This window comes from Podarcis muralis, chromosome 7 (assembly GCF_964188315.1).
Source record: "Podarcis muralis chromosome 7, rPodMur119.hap1.1, whole genome shotgun sequence".
NCBI classification, from domain to species: Eukaryota; Metazoa; Chordata; class Lepidosauria; order Squamata; family Lacertidae; genus Podarcis; species Podarcis muralis.
Window position 1 is genome coordinate 76937851 of NC_135661.1, and position 23518 is coordinate 76961368.

General features: G+C 42.9%; 1 protein-coding gene across 1 annotated transcript in view; it reads left to right on the forward strand.

Annotated features, from left to right (window-relative positions):
- Positions 1-23211, forward strand: part of LOC114602278 (uncharacterized) — a 29389-nt gene extending 6178 nt beyond the window's left edge. Inside the window, exons 3-10 of the mRNA XM_028740287.2 lie at positions 737-889; positions 2525-2650; positions 4253-4442; positions 9417-9517; positions 10884-11000; positions 19012-19161; positions 20994-21131; positions 22886-23211. Of these exons, the coding sequence (XP_028596120.2) occupies positions 737-889; positions 2525-2650; positions 4253-4442; positions 9417-9517; positions 10884-11000; positions 19012-19161; positions 20994-21131; positions 22886-23088 (1178 nt within the window). The 3' untranslated portion in view covers positions 23089-23211. The remainder of the gene's footprint in view (positions 1-736; positions 890-2524; positions 2651-4252; positions 4443-9416; positions 9518-10883; positions 11001-19011; positions 19162-20993; positions 21132-22885) is intronic.
- Positions 23212-23518: the final 307 nt, after the last annotated feature.

Genomic DNA, 23518 nt, shown 5'->3' on the forward strand with positions numbered 1-23518 from the left:
CTATGGGAAACCGTGCTTCGCAAGACGAAAAACTTGCAAGAAGAAAAAACTTGCGGAACGAATTAATTTCGTCTTGCGAGGCACGACTGTATATTGATACCAATTTTTCCACGATGGTTCCCGATATCAAGGAGTAGGTTTTGGGTCTTTACTGAGTACAGTTGGAAACCATTTTCAATCAAGGTGGGGAAAGGAACCTTTCCAAACTCTGCTGATTTTTTTATTTGTTTTATAATTCCTAAACAACAAAAGTGGATGGTTAGTCCTTATGGTTGCTAAGAGACCTATAATTTAAGCCTGGAAGGATAAATGCCCTGTGTTTGGTTCACAATGGGCTGAGGATCTCACGGCCCTGCCTGCATTTGAACATATTTCCAATAGGCCTCAATTCTGCATCAATTTGCACATATGAAGGGCTTATATTAACTTAGATGTTAAACTTTAAGACACGTGTTGATGGTTGATGCACCTGCAGTGAGAATGGATATTTTTTGTGTGTTCCTATTATTTTATTTTACTTTATTATTTATTAAATTTATATACCACCCTTAATCTGATGTTATTCTTTCTTTCTCTTTTTTTCTTTTATGGTATTTAATTCTCTCCCCCCCCTTCCTTTTCTTTGTTAAATTTGCAAATAAAAAAAAATACTATCAATAATCAGAGCTACTCGGGAGATGAAGCTGCTAGTTGCTAAATAAACCTCTCTCCTCCTTTTTTTTTTTGGCCACTTAAGATGGAAAGGTGGTTCAGACTGTAGAGAGAAGCTGTGCTTCCACTTTTTGGTGCAATGCCCCACCACCTTACTTCGATATGGGGGGAGGAAGAACCTACAGGTCCAGTTGGGTCTGCTGCACTGGGAAGACCTGCAGACAAGTCACTCCTCAACGTACGTATATAAATTTCATGCTGGTCCCTCTCCCCAAAATTTCCTTATCCTTTCCTTACGTTCACTCCCTGTAACCAGTGGTGCAGGGGTCATGGAAGGTTGAAGACCCACTGCTACTTCTGCAGAAGATGTAATGACCAATTAGGTTCTTTTAATCTGTTTAGGTGTTTAATATAGATGAGACCCAGTACACTCTAGGAAGGCACAAGTAAACCTCAGACAACCCATATTGGATTGTCTCTATAATAAGTTTTATTGATTAACTCACATGTCAAGGCAAGGAATATGCACTCAACCATACATCCATTCATACACCTTTCATATTCTCCACTCTTCACTGAATTGATCAGGTTCAGTAAGAGCCACGGGTGGCGGGCGACAGCGCTGTCAAATGTCTGGCACACATCTGGAGGGCTTTGCCATACATACACCTTGTTCATCTGATTCTTGGCATTACACAAGTCCTTACTCTTTGTCTTTGGCATCTCACATCCTTGTCCTTGGCATCATCTCACAACTCTTATCTTACCTCAAAGGTAATGTTGTGTAGCCCATCTCCATGCCTTCTTGTATGTGCTGTTCTGTACCATTCCTAGCACACACCATTTTTGCCAAAACATCATGATGTTTTCCACATTCCATTAGCTCTTATACAACACAGTTCACGATCAGTTCACTGATAGTTCAAAGACATCACATCCATTTTGTGGTGTTCTTCAGCCATCTTTAGGCCCACACAAACCATGCCATTCGTTACAAAGGGTCTCCGTGTCCAGCAACCTAGAGTCACCCAATAGGCATGGGTGTCAGAATGGTGGAGACCACCTCCCCCTCCTGAACCTTATAGAGAAGAGGAAGACAATATAGATTTACAACAGTTGTTTGACAAAGGTTACGGCTCAGAGGCAGACGAGGGGCAAAGTTGGGAAATAATGGAAGAGGAGGAGCGGGAAGGAGAGCCGGAGCAGCTGGCTGACACGTTATCTCTAGAAAGCATTCCAGACCCGCCTTCTCCCAGAACCCGACGAGTATTGAAAGTAGGAAAGCAAAAGGCTTGGAGGCAAATGGCCCTAAGCGGGCATCATAAGGTGGGTGGTGCTGTTGATGGTTGAGGAGAGAAGTGGGGTGGAGATTACTCAGAGCAATGTCATTACTCCAAGAGGCTGCATTTCTAAGCCTCGTTCTGTGAATATTGAATAAAAGACCTTGGTAAGAGCTTTCCTTATCTATCTATTCCTGGCAGCCCACTGTGGCGGTGTGTGTGTGTGTGTGTGTGTGTGTGTGTGTGTGTGTGTCAGATTAGCTGGCGCCTGACAATGGGAGGGGAAATTTTAAGCCACTATGTGCTCCAAGGCTCTGCATTCAGGAAGACCAAAAGCAGAAGGTGCTTCCATTTCAAGAGAGTTCCCTGGGAAGTGGGGTTGACTGTGAAACCGCCCTAGGAATTGTAGCTCTGAGGGTGGGGGCCAGGAGATATGTGACAACTTGACTTAAGGAAATGGTGAAGGCTCAGGCTGTTTGCTCACATGACCCGCAGGCTGAAAAAGGTCCCCACCTCCCCACTTCCCCTGCTCTTCATTGCTTTTTGGTCCAGTCCTTGAGCTGACCTGGAGTATCTTTTGTTTCTGTTTTCAGTGCCACCACTAAAGCCTGGAGCCAATACAACGCCAAACCCATCCAATTCCTCGTGCTCAGGCACTTACAGCACTGAGATGGCAAATTGTACCAAGGTGGAAACCAACGGCTTTGGCAGGGCCTCCAGTAAGTGGTTTCTTCCGCAGTGCAGCTTCATTTCTTCCGCAAACTGTAGGCGGGTGGATTTTTATTGCAGATATTGATATAGCACGGTTTGGAGCAACTGGAAGCATAAGGATGGGCTCCTTTTGGAAATATGAAGCATTGTCCAGACCCATCAAAATATAATTTGAAGTTTTACTGGCAGAACTCTACAAAAAAGCATCACATGAGCATCAAAGATACACCCCAAATATCCATGCAATGTCTCGTGTTGTCCAGCACAAGCTCAGCATCTTAGAAATAAAAGATAATTTCATAAATCAAAACATCTCTCCCCCCCAACTCCATTTAGGAGTGCTGTCCAAGGACACTGAATCTGCCAGCTGTCTCTCTTCTAGCGTTTCCTCTTCTAGCTGCTCCTCACCCAGTATTTCCCAGCTTTCCCCCTCTGGACTATGCCCTTCTGCAAACCACTGTTCTAAATCAATACTATCCTCCTGCGCTTGGGAAGGTTCAGAAAAAGGGGGCGGCAGCTCCCACCATTCCTCCTCAGTACAGTCCCTGATAGGTGTTCTCCTCTCTGTATCCTGGGATACCCTACACTTTGAAAATCTAAATAGCAGAGCTACGTCAGTTGTGTGGGGAATCTCCAGATTTAGGGGGCGGAAAGTATGGGTGCGGATGGTTCCAACACATTGTAGTATTTTGGTTTTGCCATTTACTTGTTAAGATATTGTTTTATTTTAATGTCTTATTGTGTAAACTGCTCTTGGGTTTTTAATGAAGAGAGGTCTTTGCAAGTATTGTTGTTGTTATTACATGAAGGTTCTTCCTTGAGGCAAGGTGAGACAACTGCTGCACATACTGGATTTGGGTTACCCTTAGGTGGCAGAGCAAGGGAGATTTGAGGCACGTGAGACACAATCTACAGGAAGGTCTCTTGCAAAAAGTCCCATTGGAATGAAACGACCTTAATTGCCAGAAATTGCAAAAAGGAATTCGTGCCTACAAAAATGCAATGGCAAGATAAATTTACTAAACTATATCGAATCGGCCAGATTAACAGAGGCAATTAGGGCACTCCCCAGACAAGAATTTCAAAAAGAATGGGGAAAATGTAAAGAATTCTTCACAAAACAGTGCCCTAAAATACACACCTGGACTTGTTTTGATTAATGTCTGCAGGAGACTTTGTGGTTTTCTTTTTAAGTCATAATTTGAAAAAAGTCTTAATAATAACCCATAAACAAAACAGTTCACAAGAAGTAAATAAGAAGGCCATGTACAGGTTAAAGGAAGTCTTTTATTTTGTTGTTTATGTTAATGTTTATTTTATGTTATGTTCATGTCTAATGGTGGTGGATTCGTTTATTTGAGTTGTGATGGATTTATGTTGTAAATAATAATTTTAAAAATGGAATGAATGGAGCTGGAGCTGGGTTGTGGGTCATTTCCACGCAAGTCAATGGCTTTGGATAGATGGGCTGAGCTCTACTGGTGAGCAGTAGATAGGCCTCGCTTTGTGGCAAACACAGGGTTCATTTCAAACAGAGTAGATGGGGCAATTTGTAGAGCAGTCGCAAGCAATAATGTCCCGGCAACCCATATCTTGTCTTCCATATCCAGATGAAACCCCCACGGAGAGGCTTTCGAATGGCTGCACTACGAGGTTTGTGTGTGCTTCGGGAAATAGCAAACACTCTGAGTTTACGGTTGGCTATGATTTCGTTCATAAGATGGAGTCTTCCAAGGCGTCTCAACCCACTGCTGTCCTCTTGCCAAGCTTCTCTGGGCTGCTGCTGCGGAGAATCCTGTTGTAAAAGTTGCCTGCATGAGATCGCATCAACTCTCCCATTGAATTCTGCCTCCTCTTTCACCCATGAACCACTTCCTCTGAATGCACTTTGGCCTTTTTTGCTTTCCTCAGTGAAAATTAATATTGGGATTAAAACAAATGACATGTTAAATGCATGGCAGCTGTGTTTGTTAGGAAAAAATTAGACCGTTGTGGCAGAAAGACATTTTATTTTAGTGCAGAGTTCCTCCAGCTCCTCACAACTGACAGTAGTGAATCACAGAATTGCAGAGTTGGAAGGGACCCTGAGGATCATCTAGTCCAACCCACTGCAATGCGGGAATAGGCAGCTGTCCCTTACGGGGATCGAACCTGCAACCTTGGTGCTATCAGCACCACACTCTAACCAACTATCCAGGCAATTTAATCAGTCTTTTATTTCTCCCAATGGCTCGAAGGAATAAGCAGAGACCCAGTTGGTGTGGGGCTTAATGCCATCTGGTGACTAAAGCATGCAATTATTTCTCAAGCACCAATGAATTATTCTACTATGTTTTGGAAAGTTGGTTATTCTCTATGCATTTGGACACCAGTTCAGATATTGTGGCCAGATTTTGCATGATCCAAAATCCAAAGTCAAGGATTAAGGTTTTGTCTATGTTTGAATATGGGTGGATGCCATTTTGAATCATAGTAGCGGACTGAACCTTTCAAAACTACACTGATTTTAACCACCACCACTGATTTTTTTAATTATTATTATTTCTTAGAAGTCTCAAGGAATGCTTGGTATGAGGATCCTAGTTGAGTATAAGCACAAACTGTTGCTGCATCAGCCTCAGCAACAGTTTAAGGTGCAGAAGGAACCATTGTTTGAAAACAGCTTTATGTTTTAGTCACTAGATGGCAATATTGCCTTCATGACTAGTGATAGATAGGTGTCAGCACTATTTCAGGAGTGGGGAACCTCCGGTCCACAAGCCTACTTATCCCCACCAGGCTTCTCCATTTAGCCTGTTGAGGCCATTTCATCCAAGCCACATCTACCTGCCCCACACGTCAAATGTGAGGTGGGCAAAAACCTGGCTCAACCGAAAGGGGGTCTGCAGGCACTGTCAGTCTTGGTTTCAAGAAGGAAAGTCATTCATAAAGAAAGGCAAAATGTCAGATCTTCAGAAGAGCCTTTCAAAGCACTGCTGTACAATGTAGTATTTTGAACGGGGCTTCTGAAGACCCCTTGTGGGCATAAAATGTCACCAGGTGCCATTGTGATGTCAGGTGAGTTACCCCACCCACCTGCTGAGCTTGGCCTATGATGGGAGGGGGAGCTCATTGTTGGCTTCTGCCTCCCTCACTGAGCAGCAGCTGCATGTCACAAGACAATGTTTACACTCCACAGTTTAGTTACTGTTGGGTTCTCACAGGAAAGGGAGACTGGATGTGACGTACACTGGTTTCCTGTTCCTTTGTTCTGTCGTTTCTTTGTTGAGAGAGTTGCTCTCTGCTCTCACAGAGGCAAGATGTACATTTGTGTGTTCTCAGTATAGTGAAATAAAATAGCAATGTAGCCATACCGGTCTCATCCTTTCATTGCGGACTACACTCTGCTGGGCTCAGGACAGATGAGCCGTATCAGCTCCAGATGGGCCGGAGCTGAATAAACTCACACTCATGATCTGAACTGCCACCCAGTTCCCCACCCTTGCCTTACATCGACCAAAGCAGGAAAATAATAGTGTGCAGCAGCAATAATAATAATAATAATAATAATAATTTATTTATACCCCGCCCATCATCTGGCTGGGTTTCCCCAGCCACTCTGGGCGGCTCCCAATCAAATATTAAAAACACAATACAGCATTAAACATTAAAAACTTCAGATGTCTTTTAAAAGTAAGATAGTTGTTTATTTCCTTGACATCTGGTGGGAGGGCATTCCACAGGGCAGGCGCCACTACCGAGAAGGCCTTCTGCCTGGTTCCCTGTATGACTTTCCAACATTTAATATAACTCAAAGTATTCAAGACTGCCCCTGCAGAAGAAAAAAACAACACTTCAGAAATGCATCGTGCCCTCGGTTTTAGGTCAAGTTTACTGAGGGGATGGATTGCTTCCTGCAATGAAAAGTCCCAAAGTGATTTATAACCACCTCACAAAACCATGTAAACATATTTTAAAATGCAGTCAGATTAAAAGCGCCTGAGAGTTTGACCTGCTCAAATGCCTGGGGAAATAAGAACATCTTTGTGTGGTGTCAAAACAGTGGTAAAGTTGGCACCAGAAATGGAAGTTCTTGCAGAAAAGGCCTGCTCTCTCATTACCATCCTCTAGCCATCCCTTGGAGGTGGCCCATGGAGAAAGGACTCAGATGACAATCCCAGGGCGCAGGCCAGTTCACATGGGGGTGAAATATCTAATAATGTTTGGCACTTTTGAGAAACAATATATTCCTTTGTGTCCGTTGGTGTGATATGTCCTTGTGCCAGATGCTGAGATAGCGTACAGGACTGGGCTGGTGGTGCTTGCAAATGATGGGTCACAGATGCTCCAAGCTTGACTCCAGTGGTGGTTGGTACCCATTGGGACTTGTGGCTTGGGAGGCAGGGACCAATGGTAGAGTCACCCTCTGATTGGTTGTAAGAAAGCAAGTGCAAGTGGGGACTAGCTGAAAGCAGGCTGACGTTGGTTGTCCATGCCCCGTTCACTCCAATGCACCAGCCTTTGTTCCCAAAGCCTGCAGAACCAGCTTGAGATGGACCACCAGCAGAGTGGACCTCTCTGTCCCCTGCCATTCACCTTTTCCCTCATCATGAAAACAAAAAGGGGGCTCTCACTTTAAGGAACGTGGAATCTTAGGAGCCTTTGTGACAGTTGCTGCGGTTTGCTAGGCATGAGTTTCAAACACCAGGAGTTCCATTCCATCAAGATGAAGGCCTCCATCTAGAGGTGAATTTAGATGGCTCTTGAGTGGGTTGGGGAGACTTCACGCTGTGTTGATCTACTCTGTGGCCTGTATGACATGCCACCACAGAGCAAGGGAGATTTCCCTCACCCCTTTGCTTCCTTAGGCTTTTTTTATTCCCCTGAGCCAAACCTACCTGCCAATCAGCTGATGGCATTCCAATGGGCAGGCAACAAGAGTTGATGAGTAGGGCATGCCAGGGTTCAATTCTGCATTGGCTGCCTGCACCCGTTCTCCACAGGGAATGGGCATACACATAGGCAGAGCAGCAGGATTTGACCCACCTCCTCCTGGATGCTCCTTCACCCATGGGTTCCTTTTGGAGAGTGCACTGGCGAAGCAAAGTCCCGCAGGGAGCAGGATGGAAGTCTCCTCTCCTCGGCTGATGAGCAGGGACTCCAATCCTGCTGGGTGCTGCTCTGAAAGGCAGCAAAAGGGCTGTTTGAAAGCCCTTCTGCGCGCAGTCCTGTATGGTTTTGTGGAGGCTTAAAGAGCCTTTCGTTTTGTGGAGGCTTAAAGAGCAGCTCAGGGCTGTTTGCCAAAGGCCTTCCAATTAGCCCAATGCTGCACTATATATAATTTTAGTAAAATTTCCAAACTTTTTCACAATAACCTTGCTTCATAAGTGGACTTCCCACCCCTGCCTACACAATGTTTTTACTCAAAACTTTTCTACTGCATTGTATCTTTATCTATTACAACAAATTCTCTATTACAATTCTTTTGCCATTTTTCTTCCACTTTTATCTCAAATCCTTCCTGCAATTTCATTTGACTGTAACATTTTAAAATATAATCAATGAACGGCCTCCATTCTTCTATAAAAACTTCATCATTTTGATCTCTTAGTTTTGCTGCCTGCTTTGCCATTTCTGAATAGTCCATTACTTTCATAAGCTATTCCTTCGTTGGAACCTTCTCTTTTTTTCCATTTCTGTGCACATAATATTCTAGCTACTGCTGCTGTCACATACATAAATAGTTTAGTCATCTTCTTTGGAACATCCATGTCTATTATATATGTAAGAAAAGTTTTGGGGGAATAGCCCATTTAAACATTTTCTTCATTTCATTATATATCATTTCCCCAGAAAGCTTTAGCTTGTTTTTTCACATGATTACCACATAGGGACCCAATGCTGTACTTTCAAGTCTCACTGACAATCAGGAGAAACATCATCATCTAACATCATAGAGACATTACATTACAGACAGGTGGTGGCCTCAACCATCAGTCAATTTTAGCCTGCCAGGTGTGGGAGGAAAAGGATCTGGCCTGCCGGACAGGAAAGGTTCCTTTTTGTACTCCCATGAGAGAGTGTGGCCAACACCATCTAGAGAACAATTGGTTTCCCCATTCCTGTGGTAGTGCCTCAGGGTACCATATGATGCCAGTTTTTCTGATTGCTGGAATAAGGGTAAGAATGGCTCCAAGTACCTTGTGTGAACTGGGCTATCACCATCAAAGGCAGCCTCAGATTCTGTCAAGCGATGGCATGTGGTAGTATGAGTGATGTGTTACAATATAGAGGGCACCTTGGATTTTCAAGCAGCTGACTGTATGTTCCAGGAGCAGACCTCAATGTGGCTTTCTCCACCATATTCCAACAGTTTCTTGGAGTGGAGCTCACCATTAGGAGGGGCATTCCCAGGGCTTTCATTTTCTCCTAGGGGCGAGAGCAGGAGCAATAGCTGTTGGCAGTCTGGTTATCATTCCTTTGCAGTACTGTGGACCTAGAATTCCAGGGCATGGTTGGTGGATAGGAAGGAGGAGAGAGAAATGGCGGCCACGATAAATTAAGAAATTGTGGAAAATATTATTGGAGAATAAATGAAGATGGGGTTGAGAAAAAGTCCTGAGAAATTTTTACTAGAGAACATTTCGCTGAAGTTGAATGCTTGTATCAGAATCCTAGCAATTCTCATTGATCTCCAACCATCTGCCCTTAATCATTAACAAGGATTTATAAGGGAGCTGTGTGCAATTGCACTTTGAATAAATCTTCCTTCTGGATGCCATTGCAGGCCCACTGAAGCATTGCAGAAGGAGTGTCTGTACTTGCTATACCGACCACAACCACCATCATGCAGACTCTTCTGAAACTGAGCCTCTTTTTGGCACTGGTAACATCAGGTAAGGAGGCGCTGCAGGTAGATTAAAAAGGAAGGGGAGATACCAAGTGAGCATTTGCGGGGTGGGTGTTCCCAGTTCTCTCCACCATCCAAGGCAGTTGGGGTCTCCTGTCTTTGTGTGTGTGGATGGGAGTGTGGGACGATTCAGGCTGGGTTCCAGCTAGTGTGTGGTGGGTGAAGAATTGAGTTCTTAAAACAACTCTTAGAACAGGGCTTTGACTCTGACTCTCAGTTAAAAGCAAATGAAGCAGAAGAGAAACGTCTTCTGCAGCAGACATGGTCTTCATTCTATGACTTCTACTATTCACTGAGCAAGCATATAATGCAAAAGGAAGTAGGTTAAACATGATATTTTATTAGGCAGGCAATTGTGGAGACGGGGGGGGGGGGTAAGAGAGCAAGGAAGACACCAAGGTCCCATTTGCACTATATGTTTAAAGCACCATCTTATTGGATCAAATAGTTGTGGCTTCCCCAAAGAACTCTGGGAACTGCTGTTTGTTAAGGGTGCAGAGAGTTCTCAGGAGAACACCCCCTCCCATTCCCCTCACAGAGCTACATTGTTTGGGGTACTTTAACAACCAACCCCTCTTCCAAAGACCCTGTAAGAAAGTAAGTGTGCTAAAAACTGGCCACATCTTTAGTAGCTGCAACAGGGTGGCTAACACACAACCCCTGACTTTTTTGCACTCCCAAATTCCCTCCTCCAAATTTTTATTTTTTAAATAAAAAAAATAGCTTGAAAAACCCTTATTCATCATTACTGTCGTTCCACTGCTGTGATGGCAAAACGTTTTTCATTCCCCCGTCCAATTTTCCCTTTGAAAACATTTTTTTTTAAAAAAAAACAGCAACTATCCTGACTGCTCCTGTATGTCCCTCGTTGTGCTGTGATGCCAAAAGGTCCCCCCGTCTCTGATTTGGGCTCACTTAGAAGTAGCACCCATATGGAGTCCAGCAGTAGGAACTGGAAAACTCAGACTGCTCTGTTTGGGGCAATGGCCTCAACAGCACAGAGGCAGCGTTTCACAGCTACCTTGGACAGCTCCACGCAGGGCTCAGGCTGGAGAGTCTATTCAGGCGGCATCTTCAGACTGAGCATCAAATAAGAGCTGTACCTCTATCTTTACATTACTAGCTCTGCTTTCCACGAGAGGAGCCTCTGCATTTAACAGGACCTAGCCTGCTTCTGCAGTCATAGACTGACAGAGCACACATGGCTGACACGTGGACCAGATGGCCTTGCTGCCTTCCTGAACTCTTGTTGTCCAGTTCTTCTTCCACACCCAGTGACAAGTTAGCAAGGATTAATGCCTAATGACTGGATGAAACATGCATTCATTATGTTTCGTCCCCCCCCCCCCCAGGTGCTTCTCTGGAGTGTGAAACCTGCTTTAGCAATGCTACCACTTGTACAGGTGACAAGAAGACGTGTTCAGGCACTGAAGAGACCTGCATCATCATCCTGACTGAAAGCACCGTAGGTGGGTGAGAGAGACCATAAGTCAGATCAGTGGCAAGGCCATGGATAACTATCCTATGTGTGGATGACACACTGGGCTTGGGAGCTCAGCACCAGTTGGGATGGGGTGGTGTTTTTGCCCTGCTTCATATTACTTTCTGCAGTCACTCAAAGGAATAAGAAATGATGCCCTCAATTTGATTTGAACCAAAGTGGATCCATGAGTCATGGGATCTTGGAACTGTAGAATTGTAGAGTGGGAAGGTAGTGCCTCCCCTGGTCATCTTGTTCAACCCCCTGCAATAGAGGAATCACAGCTAAAGAACCCTGACAATTGGCCATCCAACTGTTTAAAGAAACCGAATGAATGTGAATCCACCACTTTCCCAGGTAGTCCGTTCCACTGCTGAACAGCTCTTACCATCAGAAAGTTTTCCCTAATGTTTGGTCCTGCCCTCTGGAACAGCCAGCGAGAAACACGCTTGCCCCATCTTCAGTGTGATATTTGAAGATGGCTAACAAGTTTGATTAGTTTTTGCATTTTACTCTCCCCCATTTCTTCACTGTTTTTCAAATCTATTCATTTATAAGAATACAGCATGCCACTAATTCATGACGGAGATATCGCTCACAACCACAGTACATAAAAACATATGATAGAAACCATAAGTAAAAGTTAAAAAATAATAATCGGATGGCTATTGTGGAAACATGTATAGTGGTACCTCGAGTTAAGTACTTAATTCGTTCCGGAGGTCCCTTCTTAACCTGAAACTGTTCTTAACCTGAAGCACCACTTTAGTTAATGGGGCCTCCTGCTGCCGCCATGCCGCCGGAGCATGATTTCTGTTCTCATCTTGAAGCAAAGTTCTTAACCTGAAGTACGATTTCTGGGTTAGTGGAAGTCTGTAACCTGAAGCGTATGTAACCTGAAGCGTATGTAACCTGAGGTACCACTGTATTCTTAATTGCCTGCTTAAGCCTGATGGAACAGAAACGTTTCCAGTGGACTTGAAACAAAAGTGCCCTGCTGAATTTCTGTTGGCAGAACATTCCATAGGACTGGACCAGCCACTGTCCTGCCTTGCTCCCACCCTAGGCCTTTGCAATATTCATCTTCAAGGCAAGCACACCATATTTGTTTATTTGTTTTTTTAAAAAACTATACACTGCAAAGCTTTTTTTTACTAAAAGAATAAAACAATACAATTATTGGTAAAAACAAAACAACTGTTTAAGACATTAAAAAAAATAAAACAGTGGTTGACTAAATAATAATAATAATAAAAATAAAAATAAAAACAGCAATCTGCATATCTGGGAAGGCTTGCTTAAACAAAAATGCTATTCAGCAGGTGTGGAAAAGAGTACAGTGAGAACAGCTGCTTGCCTGATACCAATAAGCAGGGAATTCCAAAGGGTAGGAGGTGCCATACTAAAAGATCGGTTTCTTGCAAATGCAGGCCAGGCATTGTGTGGCATTTGTAACAGAGCCAGTTCCGCTGAGCAAAGGGGTGGAGTGGGCACATGTGGAGCAAGGCAATCATAGAATCTTAGAGTTGGAAGGGACCCCAAGGGACATCTAGTCCAACCCCCTGCAATGCAGGAATTTCAGCCAAAGCATCCATGACAGATGGCCACCCAAACTCTTCTTAAAAACCTCCAAGGAAGGAGAGTCCACCACCTCTTGTGGGAGTCTGTTCCACTGCTGAGCAGCTCCTATTGTCAGGAAGTTTTTCCAAATGTTTAGTCGGAAACTCCTTTCTTGCAACTCGAGGCCATTGGTTCGAGTCCTACCATCCAGAGCAGGAGAAAACAAGCATACTCCCTCTTCCATGTGACCTCTCTTTCTTTTTTCTTTTCCTTTCCCCTCCTGCGATGAGGCTACATTTTAATATTTTGTTGAATACTTATTGAAATATATACATCCCCCCAGGATTACAAAGACTGACTTAACAGAATTTAGGACCTGAGGTAATAGACGGCATTGAATGTCTGAAACATCCTTTGTGAACTGGATTAGGCCGACAAGTGGCTGAAATTACAGAATTTGATAGAGACTGAACAACTTTCCGTGGACTACCACTTTTGATTTTTGTCTATATTTTTGTTCTTTGCTGTTTTGTTTTTGGAACTAACATACTAACATACTAATACAATCAAATTTATGATGGCATAAAGGTTATTGATAAGGCTAGTGGGATCGGACAATATTGAATAAGTTAATGAAAGACTTCTCTTTTCTTTTGGGCGTAAAATCTGGATTGAATTTAAGGGGGACGCGATGCTAAGGAAAACAAAGAGATATAAGGAAAGTGATATAAGAACAGATAGATAAAAGTGTTGAAAATACAGAAAGGGTAAAAGAGAGATTGTGCACCCCCTAGGGGAGAGAGTCGAAATTAAAGTTGATTACTGAGAAATTAACCGCAAAATGTTGGGGGAAAATGGAAAAAAAGCAGGAGGGACGCCAGGAGAGAGAAGGGCATCCCGACAAGAGGAAATCAGAGATTTAGACATTCTATGGTTAAAGATTAAGGAGGAATTTAAGCAAAGTGAATTACATATGGAAAGCAAATTAGGAGAGATACAGGAACAGATAGACAGGAAAATTGAAGGTGCTGTAGGAGAACTCTCTAGTAAGATACAAGACTTGACAGTCAAGTCAAAAATAATTGAAGAAACAAATAAAAGAACTCAAAAAGAATTGAAGGACCAAAAGAAAGAGACAGAAAAATTAAAGAAAGAAATAAAAGACTTAAATAAAATGCAAGATCAATTATGGGACAATCTAGCCATGACAGAAATGCGTCAGAAACAACTCAATTTAAAATTTAGAGGTGTAGCAGAAGAAGTAAATGAGAACATAAGATAAAAAATGATCAAAGAACTTGCAAAATGGTTGGAGATAAAAGAAGAACAAGTAGCATACACGATAGAAAGTACGTTCAGAATAAGAGTGAAATCCCAACAAATTAAGTCAAAAAAACTCCCCGATGATTGTTTAGTCATATTTAACTCAATTGAAATGAAGAACACAATACTAAGAACAAGCTACCAAAGAAAGTTAAGGATTGGAGGTTGCCCAATTATTATTTTTAAAGAAATTCCAATCAGGATTCTGCGCAAAAGGGAAGGATATAGACGAATAACATATGTTCTGAAGAGAAATACAATACAGTATAAATGGGAATTCCCAGAAGGGATCTCCTTCTTTTATAAGAACAAAAGGTTTAAATTGACAGACACACAAGAAGCAGAAAAGTTTCTGAGAAGATATGAAAAGGATCTTGGAAAAGAAGAAGAAAGACCTGGAGGAGGAGAGATGAGCATAGAGGAGAGGAGGGGAGGAAGGGGAAAGGAGGCTGAAGGGACGGAGAGGAGAGGAAGAGAGGCAGAGGAAGAAGTAGAGGAGCTGGAATCAGGGGAGGGGGAGGAGGGGGAAGACAAAGAAGCCATTGGAAATAGAAGTACTAGAATTTAAATTAGAAATTAGGGAAAAGTGTACGCGAGTTAAATATTGAAATGACCCTTAAGTTTTTGTCTTGGAATGTGAACGGTCTTAACGAACAGTCTAAGAGAAATAAATTTGAGAAAATTGTAAAGGGAAAAAATATTGATGTGATTTGTTGCCAAGAAACGCACGTCGCCAAAAAACACAAACATATTTTAATAAATAAAAAGTTGGGAACAGAGTTTATCAATTCAGATTCTAAGAAAAAAAGAGGGGTAGTAATTTATGTGAAGGAGAAATTAGAACCTAAATTAGTATGCAAGGATGAGGAAGGAAGAATCCTAGGAGTACAAATTAACTACCAGGGAGAAAAACTCAATGTTGTAACGGTCTACGCGCCAAATACAAACAAAGCAGAATTTTTAAAGAAATTGGAACAAGTTTTACTGGATCTAGAGAATAATAAATTGGTTTTACTTGGAGATCTAAATGGAGTGCCTATACCAGAACTAGACAGAAGCATGAAAGGGAAGAATTTAAATCAAGGGAAACTTCCAAGATCGTTAAACTTAGATTTAATAGACATATGGAGACATAAAAACCCCACGACAAAACAATTCACCCACTTTTCAGAGCCACATCAGAGTTGGAGCAGGCTGGATCAGATTTGGATCTCAAGAGAGTTAACAATAAGAGTGGTGAAATGTGAGATACAACCCAGAACACTATCTGACCATAGCTCAATAATGTTACATTTAAAATGGGAGACCCAGGGTATGTACAGATGGAGAATGAACGATTATTTATTTGAAAAAGAGGAAGTGATTGAAAAGGCTAAAACCACCTTGAAAGACTACTTTGATCTAAACATTAATAAAGAAACAAATATGGACATAGTCTGGGATGCTAGTAAGGCAGTGCTAAGAGGTTTTTTGAAACAACAAAATAGTTATAGAAAAAAGGTGAGAGCTTCCTTAAATTCTATGAAAATCTATATAAAAGAGAAGAAGAAGATGTAACAGAAATAGGAAAATATCTAGAAGAAAACAGAATCAACAGTCTATCGGAGGAGGAAAGAAGTCTATTAAATAGACCCATAAAAGCAGAGGAAATTCAGGAGGCGATAAAGAAGATGAAACTGGGGAAAGCTCCGGGGCCAGATGGCTTATCGGCCAAGTATTATAAAGTCCTAGAAGAACTCTTAACACTGGTGCTTTGTGAAGTAATGAATGAGATTTTAAGAGGAGGAAGAATACCAGCGTCCTGGAAAGAAGCATACATTACGCTAATACCTAAACCTGACTCGGATAAACTTAATATTAAGAACTACAGACCGATTTCATTATTAAATAATGATTATAAGATCTTTGCAGATGTAATGGCGAGTCAACTTAAAAAGTGCTTAGTCAATCTCATTCATAATGATCAAGCCGGTTTCTTACCTAACAGGCAAATAAAAGACAACATAAGACATATAATAAATCTTATTGAATACCTAGAATGCAAAAATGAAATCCCCGCGGTATTAATGTTCATAGACGCCGAAAAGGCTTTTGACAATGTATCCTGGCATTTTCTAATAAAATGTTTGGAAATGGCAGGGATAGAGGGCACATTCCTGGAAGGAATAAAAGCAATTTACTCACAACAAAGTGCTAAATTAATTATTAATAATAACTTAACAGAATCCTTTGAAATTTCGAAGGGAACAAGACAGGTGCCCTCTGTCACCTCTTTTGTTTATTATGGTGTTAGAAATAATTACAAATAAGATAAGGAAAACTTCAGAGATACGCGGAATAAGAATTGGAGTGAAAGAATATAAATTGAAAGCATATGCCGATGATCTTATGTTGTTGCTGGAAGATAAAAAAAAAAGTGTCGGTACAGTGTTAGATTTGCTAGAAGAATTTGGAAAGTTATCCGGCTTTAAACTAAATAGAACAAAAACTAAAGTGATGACTAAAAATATGATAGAAGAGGTAAAAAATCATCTTGAATTACAGACCGGGATCAAAGTAACAAAAAAAGTAAAATACCTCGGAATCTGGCTAACGATGAAGAATATAAATTTAATGGAAGACAACTACACAAACACATGGAAAGAAATAAGGAAGGACCTGGATACCTGAAACAGAATAAAACTCTCTTGGTCGGGAAGAATGGCAGCAATTAAGATGAGCTTATTACCGAAATTGTTGTTCTTATTTCAAAATATACCGATAATCAGGGGGACCTCAGTATTTAACGATTGGCAGAAAGTACTCTCTAAATTTATTTGGCAAGGAAAGAGGCCAAGAATTAGATTCAAATTACTCACAGATCAAAGAGATAGGGGAGGATTTGCGGTTCCAAATTTGAAGTTGTATTATGAAGCCTCGTGCCTTTGCTGGGTTAAAGAGTGGATTGTCATCAAAAACACAGATCTATTAGATTTAGAAGGTTTCAAGATAAGATTTGGTTGGCACGCTTATTTGTGGCGTAATAAGGAAAAGGTCCACAGAGGATTTTCTAATCATATTATTAGAGGACCACTGTTGGAAGTATGGGAGAGAAACAAAAAAATATTGGAAAGAAATACCCCCTGGTGGTTATCACCAATCGACATCTTAACAATAAAAAAAATAAATATTGAAGGAGAAAGATGGACCTATGAAGATTTGCTAGTAAAAACAGGAAATGGATGGAAGATTAGGCCATATGAGGAGATAAAAAATAAACTGACAGGTTGGATCCAATTTCATCAAATTAATGCTATGTGGACTGAAGATAAAAAGAATGGGATGAACGAAAAAAAATCCGGATTCCAGGTAGAAATATTAGAAAACAAATCAAAACTCCTATCAAAAATGTACAGCCAGTTGCTTGAATGGGACACCAAAGATGAAGAAATAAAAGAAGTAATGGTGAAATGGGCGATAGACCTTGGATACAACATAGAGTTTGATAAGTGGAAGAAACTTTGGAATAAAGGTATGAAATTCTCGGCATGCACAACACTTAGAGAGAACATGAATAAAATGATGTACATCACGCCGGTAAAATTAGAAAAAATGTAGAAAACCGGAGACAAATTATGCTGGAAATGCAAGATTAAAGAAGGCAATTTTTACCACATGTGGTGGTCTTGTGAGGTAATTAGAAAATTTTGGGAATCTATTTACAATGAACTAAAAAAAATATTTAAATATACCTTCACAAAAAAACCTGAGGCTTTCCTTCTGGGGATAATTGGAGAAGAAATTAAAAAGGAAGACCAAACACTTTTCCAATATGCAACAGTGGCTGCTAGAACACTAATAGCACAAAACTGGAAGACATCAAAAATCCCAACTATAAATGAGTGGCAATTAAAATTATTTGATTATATAGAATTGGCAAAAATGACACAGAAAATAAGAAACCAAAAAGGTACAAAGTTTAATAATGAATGGAATAAATTTATGACATATATTGAAACAGATGTAAAAAATCTAAAAATCACAGTAGGCTCGACATAATGCTTGCGACGCAAAGAGTTTTAAGAAAACGAAACTGCAGACAGAAAACCTTTTGAAACATATTCCAAAACCGAGTTGAAGGGAAGTCAATTATTGTTGTGTGATTTAGTTATTTAGTTATTGTAAGTTTAACTTGTTGGTGTTTTATGTTATGTAATGTCTTTTTTGTTGCTCTCTTGTGTTTTGTTTGTCTTTTTTGTTGCTTTAATGTTTAGTGTTGTATAATGAATTGAAACTAATAAAAAATTAATAATTTTTTTTTTAATGTTTCAATATTCTAATGTATTTTAATCTTGTTTTTAAGTTGTAATCATTCAACTTGTTTTTATTATTGCTTGTTAGTCGCCCTGAGCCCGGCCTTGGCTGTGGAGGGCGGGGTATAAATAAAAATTATTATTATTATAATTATTAAACATACCCAGCTCCTTCAAGTGCTCCTCATGAGGCTTAGTTTCCAGACCCTTGATCATCTTGGTCTCCCTCCTCTGCACACATTCCAGCTTGTTGACATCCTTTTTAAATTGTGATGCCCAGAATAGGATACAGTATGCCAGGTGTGGTCTGACCAAGGTGGAACAGAGCGGTACTATTACTTCCCTTGATCTGGACCAGGGCTCAGCAAACTTTTTCAGCAAGGGGCCGGTTCACTGTCCCTCAGACCTTGGGGGGCGGGGGGCTAGACTATATTTTGAAAGAAAAAATGAAGAAATTTCTATGCCCCACAAATAACCCAGAGATGCATTTTAAATAAAAGCACACATTCTACTCATGTAAAAACACGCTGATTCCCAGACCATCCGTGGGCCAGATTTAGAAGGCGATTGGGCCGCATCCGGCCCCCGGGCCTTAGTTTGCCTACCCATGATGTACACTATACTTCTGTTGATGTGGGCAAACTGGTCTCAAGTAGCCAAGGACTTTGTACACTAATACCTTCAACACCTTGAACTTGGCCTGGTAGCAAATCAGCAACCGGCATAGATCTCCGAGCACAGCTGTCATATACAGACAATGGTGAACATTTTTCCTGGTGACTAAATAAACCTCTTTGTCTCTCCTTTCCCTGCCCTCCTGCTTAGATGGACCATCAGTGACAAAAGTAGAGAAAAGGTGTTCAACTATGTCTCAGTGCTCCATGCCTCCGTTTTACTTCACTTTGGGGGCTGGAAGAAGAGTACGCCAAAGCTGGGTCTGCTGCACTGATGACTGCGATAAAGTTGTACCCGTCTGTAGGTATACAGTGGTATTCCCACTTCCTGCTTCCCTTCCTTCACTACTTCCTTCCATTCACCCTCCAGAGCCCACTTCCTTCTTCCATAGCTTCATGCAATATGGCACCTGCATATTGCAATCTGCAAACTGTAATCGGGCCCCTTCTCACTTACATTTCGCCCTGAGCATTCTAGGCACAGCCCCACAGTTTAAAGCTCTGTGACTGGGCCTGTACCCAGAAATGTGGCACAAAAGGAAGTCTGGATGAACCCTGCATTTCTAAAAGCCAGCTGCCCTGAACCCCTGGCCTACCCGGCGGCAAGTCAGTATGTCAAGTCTGAAGTCCAAGGTCTGAGGCTCAAGCCACACAACCAAAGTTCAAAGGTCAGGAAATGTAGTCCAGGGCCCATCCAAGTAGCTAAGTCTGAAGTCCAGAAGTCAGGATACAGTCAGGAAGGGTCAAACCCAAAGCGCACTCACATAGGGTATCCAAGCCAAGGTCCATCGACATGGGCAGTTGAACAGGCACAGCACCTCAGCTCTGCTTCCCTTTTGGAATTTGCATGCTGACTGCAGCATCTGGGCTTGACAAGGCATGTGGCCCTCACCTGTTCCTACTCCAACTGAGGAATCACATCCTCCAGAGCTAGCAAGCCCCATCTGGCCAGCTAGGGGGTCGGGCTGTGGGCCCTTGCCTGCCTCAGCCTCCTAGAATGCCCCTCCTACTGCTCCCTATGCCTTGGAGCCTGCCGTGTTTGTGGGGACAGGTGCTCCTCAGGCTCTGGTGATGGGTCCTGCTGTTCTGGTTCCTGTGCATTGATCTCCATGCCCTCGCTATCCTCCGTCACCCTGTGAGTACTTCCTTCCCCATCCCCTGCTTGCCCCGGTGTGTCCCAAGTTACACCCCTCACTGGGATCCTCTTCCTCCTCTTCCTCCTCCCTGTGGTCCTGCCAGTTCATGCTGGTGTCCTCCTGATATTGTATGACTACGAGTCCCCTCATCCTTGACTGTTGGCCATGCTAGGCTGGTGTGTTTGCGTTTCTGTGTGTTAAATCCTGTTGCTTTGACTCTGAGTGGCTATTCCCCGCTGTGAACAGGCACTTGCAGCCAAGGTAGAATAGAACCCTGCCCTTTCTCCCACCAGCTGGAAAATTAGGCCAGCTGATTGGGAGGTGGGCATGGCTTGGAGGAAATAGCCAAATTGGAACCCCTGGCTGGCCAGTATTGGGTTCCCCATCCATGTCGTCGGCACTAGAAAACATTTTGGAACAAGACAGGATTGTGCAAAAGGCACGGGCGCCACTTGAGCTAGGATGGGATTAAGACTGAAAAACATGGCAGAGCACCTTGTACAAAGTGGTCAAGGGCGCCAACTCTAGGGGGGTGGAAGGAACTTTGGCCCCCCTCAATATTTGTGGGCAGGGGGCTGAACTCTCCACCCCAATATTGAAGGCTCCCCCAAACAGAATGGCCTCCTTCCTGCAAACATGCCCTCTGCACTCCCCATCCCCCTCTGTTGATGGGCGAGCAATCGTGTGCCAAGGCAGGAGCAGGGCGATCTTTACTCTCCATGCTTTCCAGCTCCTGCCACCAACAGGGTGCAACGGGGATCTCTGTGGGGGGCATCTGGTTTGCACCCCCCAGATTGCGTGCCCGGGCAACAGCACCCAACCACATGCATGATGTCGTTCATATGCTGCCAAGTGACACCGGGGCCCCTCAATGTGGGGGGCAAGTTGGCACCCCTGAAAGTGGTTGTGAGCATAAAACCTTTGTCTGTGTATTACCTCCTCCTCTGATGAGATGACGGACAAATGCTTCTCTCCCCCCCATGCCCTCTTCTTTCAGTGATACCAGTACAGACTCGATCCAACGGAGTAATGTGTCCTGCCTGCCATGAATGGAAGGAGTCATGCAAGACAGAGATGGCCAATTGCACTGGAATGGAAACGAGCTGCTTTAAGATAACCTCACATGTAGATACCAGTAAGTGGTTTCCTATGCAGTCGTTCTGCTTCTCCTCTATCTGGTAGGTGGGATGAGTTTCATGGCAGGGGCATTTTGCTGGGTAGACAGAGCAAAACCTGGATGGCTCCGGCGGGCTTATCTGAATGATTGCCTCATTACTACTACTACTACTACTACTGTTAGTATTACAGTCACAAGCAGTGACTATTTTATTTGCCTAGCTATAAACCATAGCAAAGGGGGGAAAGACATCCAGTGTCGAGCCACTGGTTTTACTGGTATGCTTTTTCATACTTATACCCCAGCTTTCCTTGAAAGAGCTCAAGGTAGCGAACAATTCCCCTCTCCCCATTTCATTATCACAACAGGCTTCTGAGGGAGGACAGGTCGAGAGACAGCAACTGGCTTAATCACCAAGCACGTTTTCACAGCTGAGTTGGGACTTTAACCCAGCTTTCCCACCTGCAAGATGTGGTGGCTGATATCTGAGAGGAGGCTCGGATGACATCAGTGTTCAGATCTTTTGGTTGTGACCTGACAACCTTTTCATTCTCCCAGTCCTTTGAGCATCTCTCAGTCCTTGGGGCAAATTCTTTTAGCCAGTGTGGTGTAGTGGTTAAGAGCGGTGGACTCATAATCTGGGGAACCGGGTTCGCTTCCCCAGTCCTCCACATGCAGCTGCTGGGTGACCTTGGGCTAGTCACACTTCTCTGAAGTCTCTCAGCCTCACTCACCTCACAGAGTGTTTGTTGTGGGGGAGGAAGGGAACGGAGAATGTTAGCCGCTTTGAGACTCCCTAGGGTAGTGATAAAGCGGGATATCAAATCCAAACTCTTCTTCTTCTTAGCTGTGTTTTTTTAAAATGCAGTTTTAGAATGCATCTATGCTGCTGCTGCTGGTTTTTATGTGGATTACTTTTAACACACCGTATTGCTTTGTCGTGTCCCTTCCTCCCCCCCCAAAATGTTATATATATTTGGTTTTTTTTAAAAAAATATTGCAAACCATCCAGAGGATGTAGCTCTGGATACATGTCATTAACAAATAATTTCCAGAGTAGCCCCTGTGTTTGTCTTTTGCATTTAAACCCATAAAGAAACTTATAGAGTGTTTGAAGACTTGTGTATTTATTATCATACAAGCTTTCATGAACTGCAGCCCACTAAGGTTGCTACTGTTAAATACATATTTATCGCTGCTGCCTATTCTCTTCTGCCATAGTAGGAGCCAAACCCTAGGGGCAGAAGTCCCTTTGGTTGTCCCAATAAAATATTCGAGGTGTCATTAAAATGGTGCAAGTGTGGCACAACTTGTGATTGTTGCGTGGGGTGGGACTGTAATTTCTTAAAGAGTTGTTTGGATGCCGCTATTCCCCTCACAGAACTACAGTCCCCAGAGTGGTTTAGCAATCCATCTCCCTTCACAGGGAACTCCCGGCATTGTAGCCCCTTGGAGGGGAAACAGGGATTGCCTAACACCTCTCAGCCCTCTTCAGAAACTACAGCTCCCAGACTTCTTTGGGAGGGGGGCTGTTTAAAGTGGTATCACAGGGCTTTAAATGTATGGCGGGAATGTGGTCTAGTTGGAAGCAACACTTCATTTTCACAAGAGCTCTGGAAAGATCGGCCTGCCTGAGCGCCACTCCTCTGTGTCCAACTGGACTTTGAGTAAAAGGGAACCCTTCCTCTCAAGCAGGCAGGGCAGAGTGGTTTGGGATACAGAGGCAAGCGGCAATGGTTCCCCTAGCAACCCATCTTGTTTCCCATGTGCAGATGGAACCCACATTGACCGGACTATGATGGGCTGCACTACAAAGTACACCTGTGCGGCAATAGAAGGCGAAGCCACAAATTTCCGTCCCATGTCGTCTGAAGCTGTCCAGGTGGCTGAATGCACACATTCTACGGGATCTCGATCCTCCGGCCTGCTCCTGCCAATCTTTTCTGGGCTCCTGCTGCTGAAGATCATCTCGTGAAAGGGACCTGCATGGGATTCCATCTCCTCTGCATTCATTTATGCCTGTCTTTTATCCACTCGCCACTTTCTCTGAATGCAGTTTAGCCTTTCCAGGAGGAATTCTCTGTTTTCCTCAGTGAAAATAAACACCAGGAGTAACAAAAGTGACATGTGGTCATGTTGTATTATTATTAACAAGAACACATAAACATTTTCTTCTAACTCTAACTCTAACTCAAAAGGTCCACAAACCGCAGCAGAATAAGACAGCAGACAAGGCAACCCAAACTTTCACAAAGCTGCAGAAATCGCAATTAAGATAAGTAGTTAAGAGTGAATGCATAAAATCAATGCATGTCTTTGAGGTCTAACTTAGAGGTTGCCAGAGCATAGGCAGAAATTATGGGCTCTAATTCGCAGCGGGTCCCAGGCTGGGAAAAGCTCTTCTC